Source organism: Tursiops truncatus, chromosome 4 (assembly GCF_011762595.2).
Source record: "Tursiops truncatus isolate mTurTru1 chromosome 4, mTurTru1.mat.Y, whole genome shotgun sequence".
NCBI lineage: Eukaryota > Metazoa > Chordata > Mammalia > Artiodactyla > Delphinidae > Tursiops > Tursiops truncatus.
In genome coordinates, this window is record NC_047037.1 from 62,882,887 (window position 1) to 62,907,979 (window position 25,093).

Below are 25,093 nucleotides of genomic sequence, written 5' to 3' on the forward strand. Positions count from 1 at the left end.
GAATCCAGGTTGTCTGATGACAGAACCTATCCTCCTGGGCACTTGGCTCCACTGGAGCTCCAAAATGATTGTCCAGCGCCTGCTTGGGCATAACATGTGAAAACTCACCACACCTGTTCCCCTACCCATTAGCCCCCTGCACTTGAGGATGGCCTTAACTGGTAGAATTGATGTCCCTTATATGGGGCTCAAATTGGTCTACCCAGTCACTTTTCCCATTGATTTTTCACTCAAAATAACCTAATTCCTCCTTTATGAGAAGCACGTTTAAAATATTTGAGGCCAATAATCACTTCTTCCCAAGTCCTCTCTTCTTTGGGTGAAACAATCCCCAATTTAGCCCTTCCTTATAAGACATGGTTTCAGATTCCAGCACTTTCCTGACCTCTCCCTTCTGGAAAGCATTCAGACTGTCAACACCCATTTGAGGACCTAGCCAGTTCCCACCTTACCGTCAATTTGTATACTTTGATTTTCTTCCATGAGGTTATCATGCTGACCTTAACACTTCTGAACTTCATCCTATGCTATATCTTGAGCTCTTTGATGGAAATATTTCTAGAGAGCAATCAATAAATAAATACTGATAACTTTTGGAATATCTGGCCTAAAGACTTGAAAACAAAGCTGGCTTTCAAGTTCCTTCTGATATCATCACAAACTGATTCCACTCTTCGTTGACATGAATCATACCTGGCAGGATATGTTCCAGCCTGGCGGGGGCTAGAAGAAAAGGCCTGTTAAGCTACAGTAAGGAACTGTTCTGGCAAACAAGCAACTTTGTAAGGAGCCTTGAGATATCATAGGCTGCTCGTGTGTACCAGTCTGAGAAGTTGTGCTGTCTGTTCCAACATGGACTGGGGAGCCAGGGGGAAAATGAAGGAAATGTTCAGAGTTCACGTGACTTCATATCATTTAAAATACTGTGAATCTTCAGAGCAGAGACCTGCACACAAAGATTAACAACAGCCTCCCCAAATCTCTGACCATCCACAGCTTTAAATGATCTATGTTGCTGTTCCCTCGTTCCTGCAAATAATCAAGGGCTGACTGTAAACAAATAAGACAGCCAAAAAAACCCTGGTCTTCCAGCAGTTGCGTAATGATGAACGCCTGGTGGAAAAAACACGAACCCATACTTCATTCATTTCACTAGCTGCCTCTCTCTCTAGGAGGGATGGGGGATAAAACATTTTTGTGGGCTCGTATAGAAACATTCGACTAATTAAGTAAGTGGTTCTGTCGGACCTGACTTGAAGACTTGAAGGTACTTGAACACAAAGCATAAGGTTTGCATTTCCTTTATAAATACATACGGGAGTAAGAATAAAAACAGAAAATGCCATAATCAACTTCACTTGGGGCTTTTCTGAATCCTACATGTTTGAAAAAACATAGTTTGATATATTGAAGCAAGCAGGTGCAGACAGTCTGGACTTCTGAGTCCTACCTAGGGCAGGTCTTTCTTGGGCTGCTGAGTATTAGATAAGAAGAAGCAAACCCAATTCAGGCACAGAATGAAGATTTTAACCCTGATGTATCTGCTGCTGCTGTACATGTATGCTCTGGGAAAGTCAAAAATCTGGGCCGTAACACTGGGCTCCCTCACAGGGCTCCTGGAAAAAATAGCGTAGAATGGTCTCATTTTTAGATACAAAAAGAACATCTTAAGTAAATGGTGATACGGTTTGTGCTTGTGATTGCAGAGCGTGCTACAGGTATTCAAGAGAGGAGACCTTTTTGCTTCCAGAATTGTATGGCTTGAGCTCTGCTGGCTTCTACTTTGCCTCCCACAGAACATCTCTGTGTCCATCTAAAGTGGGAGAAGAGATGCTCGGAGGGTGAGGGGAGAGCGAGCATCAGCAAAGGAAGGGGAATCACACCTCCAGTGTCTGACTGCCCTGGGCCACCCGCCTACCCACCAACTGTGCACTCCATGGCCCCAGCTGGTAAGCCCAGATTTTCCATGGAGCGCATGGCACCTGTCCTGCAACTCCCTCTTACTCACTCCCACCCTGTTCCTCCAGTTATAATGTCAACAGGGGTCTGCGACCCCTACCTCGATCCTGCCTCTAGCCTGAAACTGGCATTTGGACTTAAATTCCCTGGTCTTCAGACCCCGAATCTCTGACTCTTGGACACCCATGGAGCCAATGAAGGGAATTTTTTCTACAGCTCCAGTCTGTAGAATCCAATCCAATCCTGGCTAATTGGTGCTATCTTCCCGCCCCCTAAGAGGATCTGGACAGATTCAGTGTATCACAGTTGGAGTCTCCTCCAACTTTTCAGGTCAAGGGCCATGTCAATGAAGCCAAGACTCTAATAACTGAATCCCACTTGCCACTCCACCAGAAAAGCCTTTTATTGTCAATGCCTTACTGGCAAATTTAAGGCAATGCTTTCCTCATGCCTGTCATTCAATAATATGCAACAACAAATATTTACTAAGAACCTACTATGTGCCATGCACTTACACATTATCTCATTAAATACTTATAGCAACCGTGTAAGATTCAGGGGAGGAAGCAAAGGATTAAAGAGATTAAGTAACTTGCGCAAGGTCACATAGCTAGTGAGTGGCAGGGCCAAGTTCTGATGCCAACTTAGACTATACCCTGCTGCCTCATTCTATAAATACCTATTAAGGGCTTAGTTATTTGCAAGATGTATTGCCAGCCTCTTCAGGACTCAGGCTTCATTAGGGCTTCTGGGGAACCCCTCATCAGCTACTCCACGGGCCTGGCTCCAAGAAAGTGAACACTCCACAGCCCGCTCATTACTCAAGGGCTTTTGGGAAAGGTGGTCAGCTTCTGGTAGGAATGAAGCTCTGTTTTCGGTCCCTTTCAAGGACCTAACAGGAAATATCTTGCTTCAGCCTAAACTGCTGAGGGACATATTCAAGTGGATGGCACTCAGCAGGTTTGGAATACCACATTCCTCAAGTGCTCTGAGTTTCTGAGCAACAGTGAAAAAATTCCATAGTTAGACTTCTCTTTCTGGATACTCACTGACAGTGACATCGGAATTAGGTAGCTTATATGTATCTGTCCCATACATACAAAACGCTTCACAGAGAGTGAGTCCAGAAACTTTGTAGGGGACTGGTTCTTGGATACCTGGAAGACACTGCTGGCTCCTCTGCTAATTCTGACTACCGCCTGTTTGAGGGACTGATAATCCGTCCCCCTCCTCCCCTAACTGAAACCCTCTTTCCTCCATTCTTTTACCTTTATTGCCAACTCCCCACTCTGTGAGCCCTGGCAAATGTGTCTTCATTTTTTGATCTCCTCTCTCCTTGATCAGACCAGTTCATAGCTGTGAGATCTGTATAGCCGTATGGGAACCCACACTGAGAAGGGCCCTGTGGTTGGTTTAATGCTCTGCTGTCACTGACTTGAAATTCTTAATGATTTTTGAGCAAGGTGCCCCACACTTCACTTTGCACTGGGCCACGCAAGTCATGTAGTCAGTCGTGCTCCTTGCTGTGGACACTGAGATAGGGAGAAGAGTCCCACCGCACAAGGTAAGAGTGGTGGGATAGCTGCGGTCCCTCTCTGGAACTCAGCAGGCACTTCCACATGGAGACCATCCGTAAAAGTGGATCCAACTGATAATAGCTCCACCTTCCTCAGCCTCAATTTCTTCATCTCTAAAATGGGGACAGTAGCATTTACCCTTGCATGTCATTGCAAGCACTGGGTGGGATCATGTATCAAGTACCCACCAGAATGTTTAATATACAATTGGTGTTTGCTTGATGCAATCCACGGAAGATAGCAAGTGCAGAGAACAGAGTTTGAACTCTAGAATTAGAAGCTAGCTTAAATCAGATCAGCCCCACTGCTTAAAAAGATGTATGACCTCGGCCGGGTGACTTGGCTTCTCCCAGCCTCAGTTCCGTTATCTGTAAAATGGGAATGTTAGTATTTACCTTGTAGGGCAGTTTGGGGATTCAAATATTCTAATGTATTTAAAATAACTAGTTTATCACCTGGCATGTAGTAGGAGCTCAAAAAATAACAGTTCTTAGTTTGGTTCCCTTACAACACAATTTCTGCACTCTAAACGATTCATTTACAAGTGATGTTAGGATACGACCATTAATAAGTGTCTTATACTATACAGCTTCCTGTATACTCTATGACCTACAACATGTAGCCTCTTTGTATGTGAAAATCATTTTGTAAAAAATATTTGAGGCTTATTTTTTCTTTGCTAGACTATGAATTCCCTGAAGGCAGGAACCATGTCTTAATTACCCTTAATAACACATTATATAATCTCAGGTGAATTAAATCTCTCTTTTGTTTATGCCAACAATGAGATGATAAATTTCATAACATTCCTAAGTTAGCAATTAGTAATTAGCCTGTTAACGATTAGGAAGCAGAAGGAACTCAATATAGCCCTATCCCTGCCATTAAAGGTCTTCTAATACTTGACATCACACCCGGCTCATCATCCAGCATCCTTGGGCCTGGTTCTTACTCCATGAACAAAACGATTCCACAGGGAACACCAGTTGTGTGCAACCAACCACCTTCCTTGCCAACAAACAACCTATGTCGAGAGGCCACTGGGGGAAGAATTTCCTGAAACCCCAACAGTTGAGTCATAATTTGATGCCTCTTAGGACTCAAAGAGGGCTCAGAACTGTTAGTTTTAACAGTTTGAGCGGTCATGGGTCCCTTCAAGAACCTTCTGATAGTTACAGACATTCTCTCCAGAAAAATGTACTCAATATCTTACATACAATTCCAAGGTGTCTTCAGGCCTCCTGCAGCCCTTGTACCTAGGTTAAGAATTCTTGTTAGAATAGCCCAGAAAACCGAATGAGCAACGCAAAAGATTCAAGTTTCCTGATAAATTCTAGCCCTGACTAGTCACATTTGCTTGTTCAAAACAAAGCAAAACAAAACAGTTACAACTCCCTAGATTTAACCTCAGGGTTATCCCTGAGGGCCTAGTCCCAGGCATTAACAGTAAGGGCATCCAGCCAAGCAGTGACTACTCTTTGGAAAACCTAAGTTTAGCTGAGTAAAACTGAAACCTTGTTTGATAATATCATTTACATTTCCAAATCCCCGTATCAAGCTTTCTTCCTATCCCTTGTGGCCCTTCCTAAATTTAGCTGCTGGTGTAATGGGGTAACCATGGCAACAACCACCTGCCTATTTAAAACCATCTCCAAAGCTAAATAAGGAATCCTGGAAAAACATGGCTGCTCGCCGGCCTCTCAGTGGACAAACTGTGCATTCCTGGGTATTTTCAACATGAGCAAGCAGGCAGGGTAGAAGCAGCATGGACTCAAAAGTTCTTAACAGGAAGTGTTCTGGGACCTTGTGAAACAGGGCCTACCTCTACGCCACTACATCTTCACTTGTTAGTAGGCACGTGGATTTACATGCAAATCCCTGTGTCTGGCATCCTTAGGTGACCACATGACCTTGACCTCAACCAGGTGAAGAGTAAGATACACACCTAACTGCAAAGAGTAGTCTTGTTGATGGAAACTGGGAAGTGGGGAGGAAAAGCAGTCATTCAGATCACAGTGAAACTGTTCATACTTGGGTTGAAATGAAGTTACAACTTTTTTTCTGACAGAGGTATCTTTCTAACTGTACTTAATCATGTGGATAATTGATGATTGCTCTATTTATGTCATACGTTGACCTGTCTATTGATTTTTGCAGTATGGAGAAATTCTTCCCTCCTTCTGCTTCCTTGCTCTCTACAAACTGCGGAGGTTTTGCTTCTTTCCACTAAAGGAGACCACACAACAGACCACACTGAATAGCTTGCTCTTGCCCAAGCAGGCTGTTTTCCATCACTCCTTTGGATCTTCTGGTACATTTGGTTCCTTCTCGCTGGGTTGACCTTCTCTTTCTGTCAACCTGGAAAGTAGTTACTTGTTTTCTGTGTCTTGGTTCAGGCATCTCTCTAGTTGGAAGACCCTCCACATCAAATTCCATGCCATTGCTTTATGTCACCTTGATTCATATCGTTTAACACAGATCACTCTGCAATGCTGCTTTCCAGTCTGTCTCCACACCTGCACTGTGAGCCCCCTACACATGTCTATCCAAAACACCCATACAACAGTGCCTGGTACTGTTTTCAAAAGATACATTCATTGAATGAATGAACAGAACCCCCCATGGATTTCACAAACATTTGGCATCTTATCAAGCATGTATGCATGAGTATGCATAATGGTACCTGTGTAAAAAGAGGACCTTAAAAGTCTGGAATGGATGGAAGAGAAGTATTTTTTTAAAGTGATTTTTTTGGTATATATATTAGAGTGAAAAAGACTGTGAGAAGAGCATCAGTTGATCTGTAAGTTTATGATTATAATAGGAGTAGGGGCTGAAAATATACATGTTAATAGTGTTCTGTGAACTGACTTGGTGTGTGTGAGAGAAAGTACATTCGAATAAGGTTAGCTCAGCTATTAGACTCCACAGATCACTTTTCCTGAAGTCAAAGTAGCTTCATTATGTTCAGTTTCTGATCCCGAAAAAGACTTTCTGATTCTTGGTTAACCTCCCAGCCATGGGGTCCGGGGAGACGAGGAGGGATGAAAATGATGGAGGTCTGTGGGAGTGCCTGGCTTTAAATGAACGTGTGCGGGTAACACTGGACTGCTGCTTGGTGGGCGAAATAAAGTCAAGTCTCTTAGACTCAAACTGAGCCCAAATTAATACCCCCTCTCCTCCCCACCTGCCTGAGGGTGGGGTGGGATCAAGTGGTCACTTAGATAAGGTCCAACAAAAAGGAAAGAGAAAGAACGCAAATTAACCACCGAGAAGAGGACAAGGAGGAATGGAGACAGGTAACTGAGCAATCCCAGGGTGGCCATATGCTACCCGCCGGCAGAATGGTTTGACTTTGCAAATGATCTGGTTTTCTCTTCTGCTTGGTTTTTGGACCTCACAGCCTGCCTTCCCAGGTGCGCGGGCTGAGGCTGGGCTCGAGTGGGCTCCCCGCCTCTGCAGGGCCTCCCTCTGCTGCCCTCTGCTGGCAGGGAAGGCGGAGGCGGAGGCGCCGCCCTCTCGGCCCGCTCGGCCCGGGACGCGAGCCGCCACCCCCTCCTCTTTGCAACGAGGGGAAGCTGAGGCCTCTGACCCCTGCCAGCCCCTCACCCGAGGAGTCAAGGGACTGGGGCTGGGAGCAGTTGGTTTTGAGAAAGCGGCGCGCCCCACGAGGGGGATCCAGTTAGTCAAGCGCAGACCCCCACTCCCCAAAGCGGGCGCACCACGCCCTCCCTCCTGGCCCCAGGCCCTCCCTCTGCACACCACCCTCTGCGAGGGGAAAGGCCACCAGACTGCGACAGGTTTCTGACATTGCTTTCTTCTTGGAAATGGAAGCCCTCCTTCCGGCAACGTGGCAGGAAAAGCACTGGGCAGCCAGGCGAGAACATTTCGGTGAGAGCAGGTGGAGGCCTGGGACCGGTGGCCGCGCAGGCAGGGCAGGTGGGCAGTGCAGCCCCGGCTACACCCGCTGGGCCTTCTTACCTGCTGTTGAACTTTTCAGGGTGTTTCTCTCTCATCACGTGGAATCTGTGTGCGATGGAAGCATCCTGAAAGGCAAAGGGACAGAAAGCAGATCCCTGGTTAGTGGTCCTGACCCTGCATAACGTGGAAGGAAGGGAAGCGAGCACACTCTCTCACCGAAATCCCCCAGATCTCACAGGGGAGACCGGGGAGGCCCCCATAGAGGCTGGACACCACGTCCAAGGTTAGGGGCCAGTGCCCCCCATCCTGTTATAGTCTGCAATGTTCACCCTCTACCCGCCCGAGTTCAGGGAGAGCGAAAGGGGATGCGGCTGCCCTTTGGGGGCAGGGAGCGTGTCTGGGTCTGTGAGCAGTAAGAACGCAGAAGCCCACGTGGGGCTGAGTGTGAGTGTTTGGAAATGCCTCACCCTATTCACTCTTTAAAAAAACACTTTGTATTCTGGAATATTCATAAGAAGCTGCAAAAATAGTACCGAGAGTCCCTGTGTCCCTTTCACCCAGCTCCCCCCAGTGATAACATCTTACATAACTCTCTAAACCAGAAAACTGATGTTGGTAGATGCTGTTATATATTAACTCTTAATCATCCCTATCAGTAGACAGAATTGGTAGCATTGGATAACAGGCTTAGCAGATAATTAAAAATATATTTAAACTTCTGACTTCTGCCTCTTGATCACTCCATGGAAACAACTCTCCCCAAGGTCAGTAAGAGTCTCATTATCACATTCTACGGACACTTTGCTGTCCTCCTATTAGCACATTCCTTTGCTGCACTTTGGCCACCTGCTCCTCAGAACTCACAGTTAGGATAGTTCTCACGTCACCATGCTTCCGGGCTCTCCATGCTCGGAGCAGAACTTCACAGCCCTGAGCCCATTCTGCAGCCTACACTCCATGCCACGGGCCATCTTGAGTTCTCATAGTTGTTACTAGCATGTAGCTGCTGATGTCTCCACAGTGTATCACTCTAGAACCAAACCTGAATTTCAGTCCTAAAACTGAACTCATCTTTCTTCCTCAAATTTGGTCCTCTGCCCTTGTTAATGGTCTCCTTTTCCAGCAAAAGAATGTGCTACGCCCCGCCTTCGCCGCTCAGGCCTCCCCCCAGCACATCTGGGGGGGGCACAGGTGGTGGGTTTTAGAAATAAACAGGCTAATTGAACTAGGAATGGTGGGGGGTGGTGGGGGAGGGTGGGAGGAGAGGGGGTGAGAGGGGATGGGAGGGTGTGGGGGAGGGTGTGGGGGAGGGTGGGAGGGGAGGGGGTGGGGGGAGTGGAGACAGAACAAGGGAGCTGATTCAGATTCGTGCAGGGAAAAAAAGATACAGAAACTCATTTACTGGACTGTGTAGCTAAAAGAAAACTCAAATTCCACACAGTGAATTTTCAGCTAGTGCATATTAATTTCTTTTCTTGATATGGAAATCCGACAAAAGAAAATTTCTGAAAAAATAATTTTTTTTAACATCAGGAGGTGTAGCTCAGTGCAGAAGCTTATTTTGAGCATGTGCTGTGTGTGGGGAGTAAAATACAGGCTAAGGGTGGGGACAGAAAATCCAGAAGCGAGTTGGGGGCAAAGAGGAGCTTTTGTAATATTTGCACTTGGCAGAGAAGTAAACCCAGCTAGCAGGCCCTGTTGAAAGGCGGACAGGGCAAGTCAAGGATGTGGGCTTATTTTATGGTTGGCAAACATTCTTTGCTGAAACAATGTATTGGTAATTTAACATTTAAACTCTAGTTATTGATTTCTTTGTTAGTTTTTTAAGACACATCAAGAGTTGAAGTTTAGGCACCCCTGTGGACAACGGTGGGAGAGATGCAACACCCTGGGGGGGGCCTCTGTCCTCTGGGCCTATCCAGCCTGCACAGCTTCTCCAGGCAGGAGCACTTCATGCCCCCAGTTCCCTCCTCTGAGCAAGTTTCGTGAACACTCTGAATAAGATTCATGTGACATCTGTCAAATGCTTCTTTAGAATTCAAGAAAACATTCCATCTACTTGTGTTCTTTTGAAGCACTAATTTTCTTCTGTCAGGAAAAAAGAAAGAAGAAAGAAAAGAAGAAAGCAATCACATGTTGCCTGGCACGATCTGTATTTCACTATCCCCTGCCCCCAACGCTGTTATGACTGGCTCCTGGTTTTTTAATTCCCTGGGATATGTGCACAGGCCCCTGTCCTCTGTGTAGTTCCGATTATCCTTGTTTTTTTTTTTCTTTTTCATAACTAGGTTTTGCAAAGCTTCTTTTCACAAAGACCAGCCTTTACAATATTACTAGTTAAGCATGTGGTTCCTAATTTGACAATGTAATCCTGTGGTAAATACACAAAGTGGTCAGAGGGAGTTGAGCAGGTCCTTTGCTGTTCGGTTTTGAAAAGACAATGCTGGTAAAGACTCTGACCATGGTTCTCTACCTGGGGCTGAAAAAGAGAGGCAAGATTCACCTCCCTCCTCTTCTGGGCTTCTCTGTGCCAGGCCCTGAGCTGGCTGTACGTACATTCAGTAGTGACTTCATTTAAATTTTAGAAACCAGTGCTACCATGGTTCCAACCCTTTCTTGTAATAATTCCAGCAAAATGAGACTTCTGTTCGGATGGTGGGGGTGGAGGTGGGAATTGCACCCCCATTTCTGATGGCCTCATTCTCCAGGGTCCTTTCTATGAGGTGTGGGGTGAAAAGGAGATAAAAGCAGTATGGACACATGGCTACTCTTTCCTGAACTAAAATTCCCAAGTGCAGAGTTGGACAAAAGATTCCTGTGCCCCTTCCAAATATAAGCAGTAGTCATTTGGACTCTGAGCTATTTGGATGTCTAGGCCAGTCCCGTCCAATAGAAATAAATTTAAAAAATTTTAGTAGCCACATTAAAAAAGTGAAAAGAGGGCTTCCCTGGTGGCGCAGTGGTTGGGAGTCCACCTGCCGATGCAGGGGACACGGGTTTGTGCCCCAGTCCGGGAGGATCCCACATGCCGCGGAGCGGCTGGGCCCGTGAGCCGTGGCCGCTGAGCCTGCGCGTCTGGAGCCCGTGCTCCGCAACGGGAGAGGCCACAGCAGTGAGAGGCCCACGTACCGCAAAAAAAAAAAAAAAAAGTGAAAAGAAACAGATGGAATTAATTTTAATAATACATTTCAATTCACAAATATTATCACTACAACATGTAGTTAATCTAAAAATCACTGAGATATTTAAAATTCATTCAGACTACATTTTTGAAATTTGATGTGTACTTTATACTTATAGCATCTCTCAACTTAGAGTAACCCCATGTCAGGTACACAATAGCCACATGTGGCTAATGGCTACCATATTGGACAGTGTAGGTCTAAGTCACTTTGGCAATCTATGGAGATAAAAAAAAAACAGAAAGGACACAATAAGACACATTATTTGGAATTTGGCTTGTTCTGAAAAATGACAGCAGATTGGGGAATGAAAAAGAGTGTAGACCCCTTGTCCAAGACACCTCTCAGTGGGGCCCGGCCCATTGTTCAAGTACCTTCCTGGCTCTCATAGGTGACAGACAAGAACATGAGGCTGAAGGAATTTAAAAGCTGCAGGGAAATGATGACTTTCTGACAAATTCCCTAATGGGTCTACCATTGTGGAAACTTAAAGTCTAATAAGTACAGAATGTCAGGTAGAAGATGATGTGTGGGTTAGTGTAATGACTCTGGCCTCTCCTTGGCCCCTGGGTTCCCCTAGCATCAGAAATAGATTTCATTGACTCAAGGGATTAGCTGTTTACTCCTCCCGTTAAGGCTCAGTGAAAGCAGAGCCTTTGAGGTGTTCAGAATTACATATACCACAGGAATTATTTTGCAGTCCCAAACTTCCTGTCACTGATACCTGGCCATCCTGACATTTCTGCAAATCCAAAAATAAAGAGCAGGGATGAGGAGGCCAGAGAAGTCAGAGGAAGTAGCGTCCTGAATGACTGCGTTTAAAACCTCCTGCCAGTGGGTGTTATCAGGTCTCAGGGCTGAGAAGGCCAACAATCTCTGCTCTTCGTTGGCGGGGAGCTGGCGTGTCTTGTGGGTGATGGGAATGTGGTGACAGTGAGGCCCTTGTCACTCTCTCATTAGGGTAGGAGTCTGCCCTGCTTATCCCTCCATCTATAAAATGGGTTCTATTGGCACCAAGAGGAGTGAGTGAACTCATCAGGGTGAATTCTTTACCACCTAGGGACACCATGGCAGCGGTCACTGTCACCACCTTTACAAGTGCAGGGCAGCAGACACTGGATATCAGTAAGATATTCCAGGTCCTCCAAAAGAGGCGAAGACTGCAGCTCTCTTTGCCAAAGGAGTCCGACTCTAATCATCTTAAGGAAGTCAAACTGGGGGTTGGTTTACATACTACTTCTCCTCTTACAAAGTTTGGGAAGTCAAATAGGGAGCAAGAGCTTCTGCAAATGTCAGCCCCAGATTCTCTTAGGGTTACATGTTGGCTACTTGTTTTCTCAAGAATTTCCCTTTCCAGCTTTTAAAGAGTGAGCACACAAACCCTGCAAGCATTTTATTGAGACAAGGCTAAGGGTACACCAGTGAGATAAAAACAATCCTGGTTCTTCACTGCTTTGCAATAAAATATTAAACACGCACAAGCTAAAGGTATATGAAAAAAAACAGAACGATTTTGTGAAGTTCTTCATAATTTGAAAGATGAACCGATTGGATTATTATAGGTCAGCCCAGGGCAAATAAATATCTTGACCGCTGAAAGAAATGGAGAATCTGTTCCTATGCATTTCCTTTTTTTTTTTTTTTTTTGCTGAACCACGCAGCATGCGGGATATCTTAGTTCCCCGACCAGGGATAGAACCCGAGCCCCCTGAAGTGGAAGCGTGGAGTCTTAATCACTGGACTGCCAGGGAAGTCCCTCTATGCATTTCCTTGGGGGACAATTAGTCTGTATTCTTTCCTTCTTTTCCTCCCTCCCTCCCTCCCATCCCCCCACCCACTTCCGTCTTATTTGTAAGAATGAATTAAAACCACACTCAGTTTTGGCTTTTGGGGTTAGGGCTTGGTTATCTAGTTGAGGGGAAGCTGTATCTTCCTTTTCGGCATGGTCATCCATTTGGTCAGCAATACCAAGTGAATGTCATTTTTTGCATATGGCGCTCGGCACAGATGGACGGGAAGGCCTTAGGAATCCTGTTTTTTCTGGCAGCCAGAGCTGGGCATGTTAAGAAAGACTTGCAGCTGAGGACTCTGAAGGCAGCCGTGGGTGTAACCTGCCATCTGGAAGCTCCCAGGCAGATCACCCAGTCTTGCGGCTCAGCTTTCACTTCTGGCCCGTGGCTTACAGGTGCTGCTTTCCCCTCCTTTCTATCTTTTCTCTCTGTCACCTACTTCAGATCTGGGTTCTGCTCCTGTGAAGAACCACTTCCTTTGACCATCCTTCTCTGTTCTAACGGGTTGTCTTCACTCACTGAGGACCTGATTGGGACTGTCTGCATCAGAATTATCTCAGGGGCTTGTTAAAAATGCAAATTCCCAGACCTTGCCCGGACCAACTGAATCAATATGAATCAGGATCTGTCACGGGGCTGGAATCTGCATTTCTGACCAAGGGTACAGGTGGGGTATAGGCGAGCCATCACGCACTAGATTTTAAGGCCCGCCTCCCCACTCAATGCTGCTGCATTCGGCAGCATGGAGATGGAGGGCTGTGCAGAGGCTGCATGGCTCAGGGTCCATAGCTAGGTGGGCACTGGAACTCTAGTGATTCCCGCCTCTGTCACTCACCAGCTTGGACTGGTCTCTATCTTTCTAAGCTACAGATCCTTCTTACAAAATGTAAAAGGGCAAGGGCTGTACCCACCAATAGGGACACTGTGCCTGGTGTGCATTAGGTACTCAGTACACGTCAGCAAGTTATCCTCTGGTTTAGGAAAAAGGACACGAGTTTCTGTCACACTGTAAAGATGGGAAGCCCGTGCTCCAGAAGTCCTCTGACCCCCCGAACACCAGACCTGTCAGTCAAGTCTGATTTGCAGAAGCTGAAGACTGCGTGAAGTGGACCCTGAGCAGGTGGTCCCAAAGGAGAGGGGCTTTTGAGCCAAGAAAAGGAGGGAGAGGTCTGCCTAGGTCACTGGGGGAGGAGCTGGAGGGTGCTAGGGAAAGACGTCTTCCCCCATGAGGGCAGGGGAGCTGGGGAGATAAACCATATCAGGACAGCAGAGACTCCTGAATATGTTTCTCGTCCAGCGGCCCCATCCTCTGAGAGCCTGATCACGGGTCCAGCAATGCCTCTCTCTTCTGTTTTAGTAATAGAAAAAGAGGGCGGCATTCGGAGTCAGAAAATGAAGGCAAATCCCTTAGTCTAATCCTCTATTTCCTCACTTACAGAGCGGAGGTAGTACTGCCCTCCAGTGTAATCATAAGAATCAAAATATCTGTGAATATGGTAAATTTTAAATCCCATAAATATAAGGTATTATTATTATTCCTTTTCTCTTTCACGGTTCTCCTTTTAGTTTTCTTATTAAAAAACAAAACCCTTTCCTTAACCCTGCTCTTCCCTCAAGCTACCTATCATTTCTCTTTTTCTTTCCTTTTTTTAAACCACCAACATTTGCAAAAGAGGCACAGGTTATGATTGAGATGATCACACAGTCTTGGTCTGGAGGAGCTTATGTGCGTATGAAACTGGGCAGCATAATTCCGAAGACAGGGAAGCAGAGAGGAAGGAACCTGGCTTCGGAGCAAGGTACAGTGTGTGTGCACTTCCTCGCCCGGTGTCCTGAGGCTTCATCTGTAACATGCGGATGGTGGGGACAATAATACCTGCAGGACTGCTGTGAGGACTAAAGTGTAGCACCATGGAGAGCACACAGTAGGTGCTCAATAAATGCTAGTATCTTTGTTTCACCTTCCTCCCAAACCCCAGTTCTATTTATGGAAATGATCGATAACTTTTCTCCCCAGTGCTGTCCCCAACAGTTTGGGCAGCAGTGTCCACCCCATGCACTTTGGACCAGAAGCTGAGTTCAACAAAACAAACCAACTGAGCTGTGCTACATGTGATGGGAGCTAGGGGAGAAAGAGGAACGTGGTGCTGTCCTTCTACCGTCTGTGTGTCTGTGTGTGTACGTGTATGGGTGCGTGCGTGTGTACGTGCGTGTGTGTGTGTTTCAGGAGGACTGAGACAGGCACAATAAAACAACCCCTTCAATCTAAGGCAGAGGTGAGCACAGAGGGCTGTGGGAGCACCAGGGGGAACACAGAGCTCAGCCTGAGGGGTCAGCCAGGAGGAGATGCCCCAGAGGCTTATGAGCACTTGGACTGTGGGGAGTGGGGCTGGGATGAGGGGAGAGAACAGGAGAGATGGAATTCTGAGAGCTAAGCCAGTAGAGCCAGCTTGAGACAACGTCTTCCCTGGAGGATCAGAATTTCCAACTCCGGAAGCTCACCTGAGAGTCTCCTTCTGACCTCAGCCCTTGCTTATTTCTTGGTGTCGCTTTTCTTTAACTACTTCAAATTATCCAAAGGGTAAATAGGTCTTTTGAAAAATGTGCTGTCTTTTGAATGACACGGGCAGGAGCTTCCTCCATAATCATGGGCGGGGCTTGGTACGATAAGGATGTCCATGCCCAGGCCAGATGCAAGGAGGCCTGGACCTGAGTCGAGGCTGGGGGCAGCCGGGATAGGTAAAGAATAGGGACCCAGAGGGGACAGTGGAAGACTAGAACCCTTCCTGCCCACCCGGGCACTTGTCTCCCGTTCAGAAAAGCCATCCCTGGCCAACTCACCACGCCGATGGAGAAGTAGTTGTTCATGATGTTGTACGGGACCTGGTCCCCATTCTCCACCTCCTCTCTGGGGATGACTTCCAGATGCCAGCGGTCCAGCATCACCAAGGGGCTCTGCTCAATGTCCTTCAGGATTTTTGTCAGGCTGCCCCCTTCATAACCTGTGGAGCACAGCACTGCATTTACCCCCAGAGCAGAAAGGCTAAGTTGTTGCTGATGCAACAGTCAGGGCAGGGAACCCCTTGGGCATCTGGGGCCAGGAGACTCCCCAGTGTGTCTGTGGGCCAGAGGCACTCGGGTTCCCTGGGCCACAGAGAAGGAGAGGACAATATGGAGTATTAGAAAGAAGCTGGGGTGATCTGGAAGCCAGAGTAACAGGGGTAGGGCTGGGTGCTGGCCAAAGATGGGCAGGCCTGTGTAGCTGAAGTGAGCCCTGGGGAATTGGTGGGCTGGATGGCTGGGAAGCTGCACATGGGAGAACTAAGGATCTGTTCCAGGACTGTGTCATGATGGAGATGGACAGCACCGTAGGCAGAATTTTAAGACGGTCCCCACATTTCCTGCCCCCGGGGTATATATACCCAGCAAACCCCCAGGACCTGTGGATAAGATGGGGTAGCCACGGTCATCATTTGGTATATTACATGGCACAGCTGACTTCAAGAAAGTGAAATTATCCTGAGTGGATCTGACCTAACCAGGTGCGTCCTCAGAAAGACTGGGCTTTCCCTTAAGAAACAGATTTGAAACTTGAGAGGGATTGGAATTAAGGGGGATTCTCTTCTGCCAGCTTTGAAGATGGAGGGATCCATCGGGCAAGGAACACGGGAGGCCTCTAGGATCTAAGAGTGGTCCCAGCTGACAACCAGCAAGGAGACAGGGACCTCAGTTCTACAACCACAAAGAACTGAATTTGGCCAACAACCTGAATGAATTTAGAAACAAATTCTTCCCCCAGAGTCTTCAGAGAGGAGCGCAGCCTGTTCAGTGCCCTGATTCTACCCTGTGAGGCCCTGAGCAGAAGACCCAGTCACGCTGTTCCAGGACTTCTGACCTACAGGACTGTGAGCTGATAAATGGATGTTTTAAGCCTCTATGTTTATAATCATTTGTTACTATTACATAGTAGCAATAGAAAATTAATGTAGCAAGTGAACTGTAAGTGAGAAGTTACTGGGAGAGACAATCTTTTCTTTCAAATAACACTTCCATGTTCCTGGGGCAACCCTAGAGAGTATTTTCAAGTTGTCAGGGCTCTAGTCCGCTCCTTAGGGGATGCCTCACAAGACAGCAATACCAACAAGGTAGCTGAGGGCCTTGATGCTATCAGGGAGCACAAGGCTGTGTGAAATGTGTGCCTCGCTATGCTGCCTAGATGCCCAGAGCGTGTGGGGCTACAAGTTTGCCTGTCCCCTCTTGAAAAGAGGGTCCTTCCTTAGCCCAGTGTGTGGTTGAGGACCCTGGGAGCTCTGCCCACACCTGCCAGCTTCCTTCTAGGGCTGGCTCCTGCTTGCTCTGCCCCTGCCCTCCAAGCACGCACACTGACCGCTGCCGGCCTGGTCTTGGATCACGCTCGGAATTGATCTGCCACGTGGAGTCTCACCCCAATTCTGCCTGCCAGGCTGATCTGTCTGTTCCATGTGCTGACCAGAACCTCTCCACTCTCTGGAGCACGCCCAGCTCCACAGGGGCTGTTGCAGTTTGCAAGGTTCTCCTTAGCTCCTGCCCATTGCACTGTAAGCTGGCTACCATTCTGAGTTCCCCCCTTCGGTGAATTTCAAAATGAGGGCCCCTGGCCATGGGGCCCTAAGATGATCTGGACGCCCCTAGTAGCTGGCGAAGTGGCTTTTCGGTCTGCATTCTGAATCCTAATTCAGAAGATCAATAATTTGGAGAGGGGGAATTTCATGCAGAAAAATCCCTAAGTGAGCCCTACTGGGATGAACCCTGGAGGGGAGACAAAGGAGATTCCACCCTGAAGTTGACTTGTTCTACTGGGGGAGGCAGACTCGAAGCTGAGTTTCAGGCTGACAGTAAATCTAGTGAGGGGTAGACACAGGCATCGGCATGGAATGGAGGTTAAAGAAAAAGTGTGGAGTAGAGATGATCCCAGAGTTGAGTATTACTCCGTGGAATGTGATCCCTAAGAGGGAAGTTCAGCCTAGCTCTGCAGAGCCTCCCTGTAGATTGGAGCACTCGTCTCCAGGGTAAGGCCTCTCCCATGCAGACTCACCCCCTCCCCAGCGGAGACAGCGGGCCAGGTCATTTCCCGTTCCAAGAGGCAGGACAGCCACGGGTGGATGCTTTGCGAAGTTGGCCTTATCTGCAACCCGTGAAGAGGAAGAGAGAACCATATGCCATGTGATTATAGAAGGCTCAAGTTGTCTAGTTATCCCTGATCTAATGCTTGAAGCCCTCCATAGCATTGTTTGAATTCTTCTCCTGATGTGGAACTCACTACTTCCTAAAGCCATCTTTTCCATCTGCAGTGTGTTAACCACTGCAAAGGAATCTTTCAAATTGAGTTAAATCTGTCTCCCTGTAACTTTCACCTGTTTATCCTCATTTCATCCTAATTCTTTCCTTTGGGGTGAAAGCACATAGCTCAAAAACATTAGTTTGCACAGTTTTAATCTTTAATGATAAGTAGCATTTACCCCATTTATCCCTCAGACAGACCCTGCAAGGTATTATCATTCTCATGGATGAAGGAATGGAGGTTCACAGAGGGAAAGTCATTCCACAGCCAGGATCCAAACCCAGATCTCTGTGGCTCCAAGTCCATGCTCCTCCTTTCTTCAGAGGCCAGGCAGGTGCATAAATAGTAAAACAGGTGGGTCTGAGATATCAGAAAATGGTGGGGCACTTGGAAAACTGAAGATGCCTCGCCTCAAGTCATTCAGGCTCAGAAGCTTAAAAATAACACTGTGTCTAAGAAGCAAAACCCCCAGGTGTTATTTGGCACCCGGGTACCAGTTTGCCACTTCCACCACCTCCCAGACCTGCAAACACACCGATTCCTAATCCTGTCTCCCATGATGGTTGTAAAGGAGCACCAGACTGAACTGTTAGAGGAAGCACATCAGAACATGTATGTTTTAATCTGGCTGTAGGTCTACAGCAGCATGTTGGCTGAGCTGGAAAAGCTGAAGGAAGCCAGACACCCACTGGGCTCCGGAGGACACCACTTACATAAACCTCAGTGCACCAGGTGCCGGGGGAGGATGTGAGGGATGTGACTGGGAAGCATGGCTGGGGGTTGAGTGGGGAGTGATGCAAGAAACAGCATCCTGCGTGAAGCTCATGCTAGGGCTGCCCCAGCAGAACAGGTGTTCATAGATGCCCCAGGTAATCGGACTCATGCCGGAAGTGGCTGAGCTTAGGCAAGACTCAGGGCTGAAACTACCACCAAGAGGGTTGAGATGGAGTAAATCACTGGACTCTCTCATTTTCTCAGAACACACAGTCCACATTTATGCCTCCCTGCCTTTGCATGTGCTCTTCCCTTTGCCTGGAAGGCCCTTGTTTGCTTAGGTCTGCCCCTTCTTCTGTGGTTCCCATCCCATCAGATCAACCATCCTCACGGTGTCAAGGCTAGAAACATGGATGTCATTCTAGATTTTTCCTTCACACACCAATTTCTATATGCTGTCCCACATCCATTTACACATCAATTTCTATATGCTATCCCCTTAATAGCTCTTCAAGCAATCTCTCCTCTCCATCCCGTGGTGATGGCTGAGTTCTGGTACGGTATGATTCCTTCCCACTGCTATTGCTGCAGCAGCCTCCTCTCTGCCTTCTCAGCCTCCAGTGTGTTCTCCACACTTCTACCCAGGCAGGAAATCCTTGAACCATGAGCCTGATCACACTAGTCCACTGCTTTCCCTTCTACCATGGCTCCCACCACCCCTTAGCATGCAGCGAAGCCCTTCCTGGCTCTGCCTTTCTCTCTAGCCTCATCCTTCTCATGTCCTGCCTCCCACTCGACATGTCAACCTTGCTAAAGTGCTTTCAGGGCCTTAAACCACAAGCTCTCTGTTGCTCAGCACAGAGCCCTCCCTGGTTGCCCTAGTCTGGACCTGGTGCCTCTCCAGAGTGTTTCTTTAGTACCAGGGGCGATCTCATCACACTGTCTTGTAACTGACTACTTGTTTGTTCCCCAAATGCCCTGTAACCTCCCTGGGGGATGTTCCCCAAATGTCCTGTAACCTCCCTGGGGGAACTATAGCTCATTCATCATAGTATCTCCACACATATTTACTGAAGGCCAAGGTGCCGTGTTAGGTGTTCTGGCTCTAATAGCAGGCAAAAAAGCCATGGCTCCGGCTCTCATGGTACCTACAGTTGAGAGGGAGAGACAGCTATTAACAAGGTCTTCATAGAAATGATGCATAATTTCAGATTCATACTGGGAAGGAAAGGAGTGTGGTCCTGTAATGAGTTATCAGGGAAGGCTTCCCTGAGGAAGCCACACTTTGGCTGAAATCTGAAGTAGAAGCGGACCAAGCAAAGGCCAGGGGAGCAGAAAACACAGGCCCTGTGGTAGAAGGGACACTGGTGCCTTCAAGGGTCTGAGAGAGGGACTGGATGTCTGGGTCTAGAGGGAGAGGATGGCGGTAGGAAATGAGGCTGGGTGGGCAGCTGCTAGACCACTTAGGGCCTGTGGAGCATCTGAGGAGCTTTTATCTTTATCTAAGAATCCTGGGAAGCCACTGATGTGCTCTGCACACATCACAACCCCACTGACATTCAGGAATGACCACTCTGGCTGTAGCAGGACAGCACATCAGAGAGGGGACCGAAATGGGGCGGCGGAGAGCACAGAACAAGGGCTTCAGCCTCTCTCTTGAATGAATGAAAACTGTGCAGTTACTCCTTTTACCCTTGTTTTTTAATCTTTGGGCCACTAACCTGTGAAAAAGCAGATCACCTCACATGACCTTTCTGTTCTGGGCAGCGTATATCACCTGTGTCCTCTGCAGCTGAATTTGATAAAACTTATCAGCAAAGCCTACTTTCTCCTTCCCGATGGAGAGGGACCCGTGCGAGCAGCTCCAGGTACTGCAGCCATCCACCCCCTGCTGATCAGCTTCTCCTTCCTCGGCTCCCAGAGGACGCCTCCCTCCTCCCACAAACAACTCCAGAGCCCGAGGTGACAGGAGAGCGTGGGTGGCTGCTTGGCAGGGCTGTGTCCATGGAAACCAAAGTGCCTGTGGGGGAGTAGATGTGGCAGGTGTGCGGGGTGCCGGTCCCCCTCCTCCAGGTGGTCTGCTTACGACCCCTGGGGGCCCAGGCTTCTCCACCCTGTTCAGGGTCTATCCTGGCCCATCCTTGACTCCTTCCTTTCCCTCATCTCCCACATGAAGTCTGTCAGCAAATCTTGCAGGCTCCACCTTCAAAAGATATCTGACTCCTTCTCACCACCTCCTCTGTCACTACTGTGGTCCACGGCACAGTTCCCCCTCCTTGGATTACTGCAGGAGCCTCCTAACTGGTCTGCCAGCTTCCACCCTTTTCTGTTTCTGTAATCCATTGTGTCCCTGCTTTGCTTAAAACCATCCAGCATCTTGGGACCTTCCCAGTATGAAAGCCACATTCTGTATAATGTCCTACATGTCCTAGTGACTTGGCCCTGCATTATCTCTGCTTTATCCCCTGCCACTCTACCCTCACGCACTACACGCCAGGCACGCTCCGCAGCCTTCCCACTGCCTTTGGCAGCCTGGCCTGCTCCTACCTCAGGGCCTTTGTATTTGCTGTTCCTTCCACCCTCAGGTATCTGCAAGGCTCACCCTCCTCCAGGTCTCCATGCAAATGTCAACTGCTCCTCAAGGCCTTCGGAACCACCTGGTCTTAGATTGCAACCCCACTCCCTCCGCCGAGCTCCCTTTCCCCCTTTTCCCCAACACACTGTATGTTTCACTTATTTCTTTGTTTATTGCCCGCCTCTTCCCTCTAGAAAGGAAACTCCGTGAGGGTAGGATATTTGTCCTCTGTTCACTGCTGCACCACCAGTGCCTTGAGGGGCGCTGGGCATCTGGAGGTGCACAGCTAGGATTTGGGGAATGAAGGACGAAAAGACCAAAGCAGCGCAGGGCTTGTTGCTCTGGGACATCTCGGACTTTGATGACCGCCCTCCCCAGCAATACCCCTGGCTGCTTTCCTAGGCTTATGTCCCATGTCCCAGTGTGCATCTGGGTGCTCCAGGGTTAGATCTTGAATATACCCCTCGTCCAAGAATTTCAGAATCATTCTCCATCATTTACCGGTGGTGCTGTGTCCAAGGACCCACAGATCTAGGCAGAGCTGGACTAGACCCAGGCCTCCTGATACCCAGCCTGTGCCCTCCCTACCCTCCCTACAGCCTTTTGGATCTCGGCCTGTTGGACGCAGCCCACCATGGCGCTACTTCGCTTGCATTCATCTGTGCTTTCGAGGTGTGCTTTCTGGGCTCCAGCTGCGGGTGTTCATCTCAAGGTGTCTTGCCCCGGGCTATGCATCAATGCTTAGTTCTTTGGCCCTTATCCAGCACCCTGGACCTGCCTGGAGTCCCAGCCCTGCTCCTTTTCCCCGCAACCCCCCATCTGGCCCGTCCTGCAACTGCCTAAATATCGGCCATGACAGCTATTTATGAAGCAAGGCCTGAAACTAAGCTGTGACATCTGTACCAGTGGGAATCCTTCCATTATCTTTTATTCTTTTTTCCACCCAAAGTAGATATTTAGGCAAGCACTGGTCCAAGAGTAGAAACAAGGATGAACAAAACATGGCTCCGTTTCTCTTTCTTGTTGATTGCCTTCCTCTGACTTTAAATATATTTAGGATAAGTCAACTGCAAAGGCCCTTCCAGCCCATTCTTACCAATGCAATCCAAAATCCAGCCAACTGTCCCATCTCCTCCGCAGGCCAAGACACGGAAGTCTGGAGTATCACGGAAAAAGTTGAGTCTGGAAGTAGAAAGGCCAAAACGGTTTTGTTTACAGGCTGACCTTTGACACTCCTTGAGTCAGAGTCCCCTGCCCGCTCCCTTCCCTGGGAGTATGTTATGACCTTGATTCCTTTGGGGGTTGAAAGGGTCACTTAATTTGATAAAACCAGAACTTAACTAAGCAATGCCATTGAGTATGAATCCCATGGAGCCGTCTTTGTATAAGGAGATGCTGACTCGACATTCAACACAGAAAATGGTTTTCTAGAAATTCTCTACGATTTAGGCAGAGGAGTCCATAGTTTGCTTATTTCGACACTGATACAACTAACCCCCAGCATTCTGACTCCTCTCCGGCTCTCTCACCTGCTCTGTCCTCACGACCTCCCCTTTAAGTCAGATGCACTGAGCTGGCTGCATCCTCATCCCACCCACACCTAAGTGGAGGGAGCACCATCTCCCCTCGGGGGTCTTAACCCTTTAGAGCAGGGCCCTTAACCTGAAATGCGTATCTAAGGGGTCTGGGAGTAGCAGCCAGAGGGCCACGAACTGGAAGAAAATGTCACACTCTTAACTTCCCTAAAGCTCTAAGTGAAATTTAGCATTTCCTTCAATTATGTATGTAGGCCACAAATCACAGAGGTATTAACAATACCTGTGACTCTGTGAAGCGGCTGAAATCACCGGTATTTCGATGTTTTACTACAGCTGTGGCAGACATTTTATATCACTTCTGCTCATCGCTGCTTTTAATTTACAATAGCTACTAGACCTGTCTCTGGAACTTGGTATATAATGTCTTAGTAAATCACATATATTCTCCTATCACAAATTTGTTTTTAAACCTTTTGATAACTGTTCTTTTCAATATAATGAGTTTCCCTGTTACTCCTACATATTTCATTTTATACATTAAAAAATATTATCTTAATATTAAGAAGTGGTCCATAGACTTCATCAGACTGCCAAATAGGTTCCTGGCGCAAAAAAGGTTAAGAACCTCCGCTTCAGCACAGACATGACCTGTGGAGGCCTTGAGGTGGGCTTGAGAAGCTGAAGCTCAGCATTTCCTCTTTGCCCTGCACGGTGATCTGAGAAGATCCCTTCTGAGTCACCAGCGTATGCGTGGGCAAATTAACATCCCCTTCCCTCTCCTTCTCTTGCGGAATTCTGCTCTCCTGTATGAAGTGGGTTCTGAATGGAGGCTCCCTTCAGCTAGACAGCCTGTCTGATTACAGGCTGACATGTACAGCACGGAGAGATACTCAGGGTACAGTGGCTCTAGAAGTAGCCACCAGGCTTGTCATCCTGGGCAAAACCAATTGAGAATAGATGCAGTTAAGTGAGTACTGTCTGTATTCAAGTATTAAAATGCCCTAAAAGAGAGCCGGCTGGTAAAGGTATTTGTGGGCTGCCGCTCAGTCACCAGTCACAATGGAGCAGTAATTGGCAACCATGGTGACCGTGATGGTACGCGCAGCCGTACGGGTGGGCTCTCTTTTGAAGTTAGTTTTACAGGTAAGTCACGGCAGAGGTGCTGAATCTACATTCGTGTTTCTTTCCCCTTTAGTGGGTCTGGCACCAACGCTGCCTTAATAATAGCTTTGTGTCAAACCAAAGACAGGGACAGAGTTCCTTTTTAGAGTCCTTACTCCAGTCCCTATTAAGGTCTTGCTGAGCCCAGAGTAGAAATGCAGGTTCAGATGTTGGGCAAAGCAGCTGTGTGTTGGAAAGCCCAGCCTAGCAGGTGCCAAGTCTGAGGACCTGGCACTGAGATAGCTTTGGGCTGGCTGGCAGATGTCTCTAGTGCACTGTCTCTGGCTGGTAAGAAGGTACCAGTCTTTGGGTACCTTCCAGCCCTAATGCTGGAGGGGCCTCTGATTACAGGGCTCATCATGTCCGCCACCAGCCCAAGGACCAGCTCCTCCCGTAGACCTTGCGTTGCGCTGCAGAGGGGCTGCCTTGTCTCCTCTCATTGTTCCCCATCTCCCTGACACTTTGCTGATGAGCAGGGAAATGGCCAATAGGCAAATGACAGGAGGAGAAGGGCCAGGGGGAGCTTAACAACGTCTAACTTGGATGATTCAGGAAAAAAGTGATTTCATTGAACAACCAATTATCTTGATCCTTAAAGGCCCCCACAACAGAACATGCAGTGGAACTCTAAGTCAGCTGTACAGATTTCTGAAACACACACAGACAGTGGTAAGAAAACTCTTTCCTTCTCCCTGATAATTCAGTATGAAGATACCAGCTAATACGGCCTTGCAAATAAGTTAAAGTAATCTACCAGCCCGCCCTTCTTGTCAAGCCAACAAATGACATATGCAATTTCTCCCTCTTACAAAATCAACAACTTTTTCTGGGATAAAGTACAGGAGGCTACTTCCCAGAGTTAGCCATAACGGGTGATCCTGAGTATCTCCAGGAGGAAGTAAGAGTAGATATGAGGAAAAGAGAAAAGGAGTGAAATGGCAGGAAGGACAAGTCCACCGATGAAAGAGACAAAAAAAAAAACGTGACCCCAAAAGCTATCTTCTTTAGAGATCTAAGGGCGTGGGGGAGAAATAAGAAGTAAAGATCGTATCTCCATACCCTGGAGTAGGCCCCCCATTGTCCAGGTTGAAAACTTGTTTGGGGTTGAGCAGATAGTGGAATTTCCGAAGAATTCTATGGGAAAAAAAAGAGAGAGAGAGCGAGAGAGAGAGACCAAGACAGAGAAGGGGAATGTCATTGTGAGAAGTCACAGGAGGGCAAGTACCTCTGCAGCCCATTGATGGTGGGAACGTGGGTGCATTTATACCCAAGCGGGGAGAAGAGTGCATGCAGGCCCTGCAGACCCTGAAGTCCCAGGTCTGGCTGGCCTCACCCATGCCCTCACCCCATTTCAAG

At 47.8% G+C, this 25,093-nt stretch overlaps 1 protein-coding gene across 2 annotated transcripts in view; it reads right to left on the bottom strand.

Annotated features, from left to right (window-relative positions):
* DGKG (diacylglycerol kinase gamma) overlaps nucleotides 1-25,093 on the bottom strand; it is a 212,015-nt gene that overhangs the window by 82,290 nt on the left and 104,632 nt on the right. For both annotated transcript variants that reach the window (XM_073803991.1, XM_033855609.2), the window contains 5 exons: nucleotides 24,797-24,871; nucleotides 22,135-22,220; nucleotides 17,504-17,593; nucleotides 15,271-15,431; nucleotides 7,518-7,582 (listed from right to left, as the gene is read on the bottom strand). In XM_073803991.1, coding sequence (XP_073660092.1) covers nucleotides 7,518-7,582; nucleotides 15,271-15,431; nucleotides 17,504-17,593; nucleotides 22,135-22,220; nucleotides 24,797-24,871 — 477 coding nt within the window. The remainder of the gene's footprint in view (nucleotides 1-7,517; nucleotides 7,583-15,270; nucleotides 15,432-17,503; nucleotides 17,594-22,134; nucleotides 22,221-24,796; nucleotides 24,872-25,093) is intronic.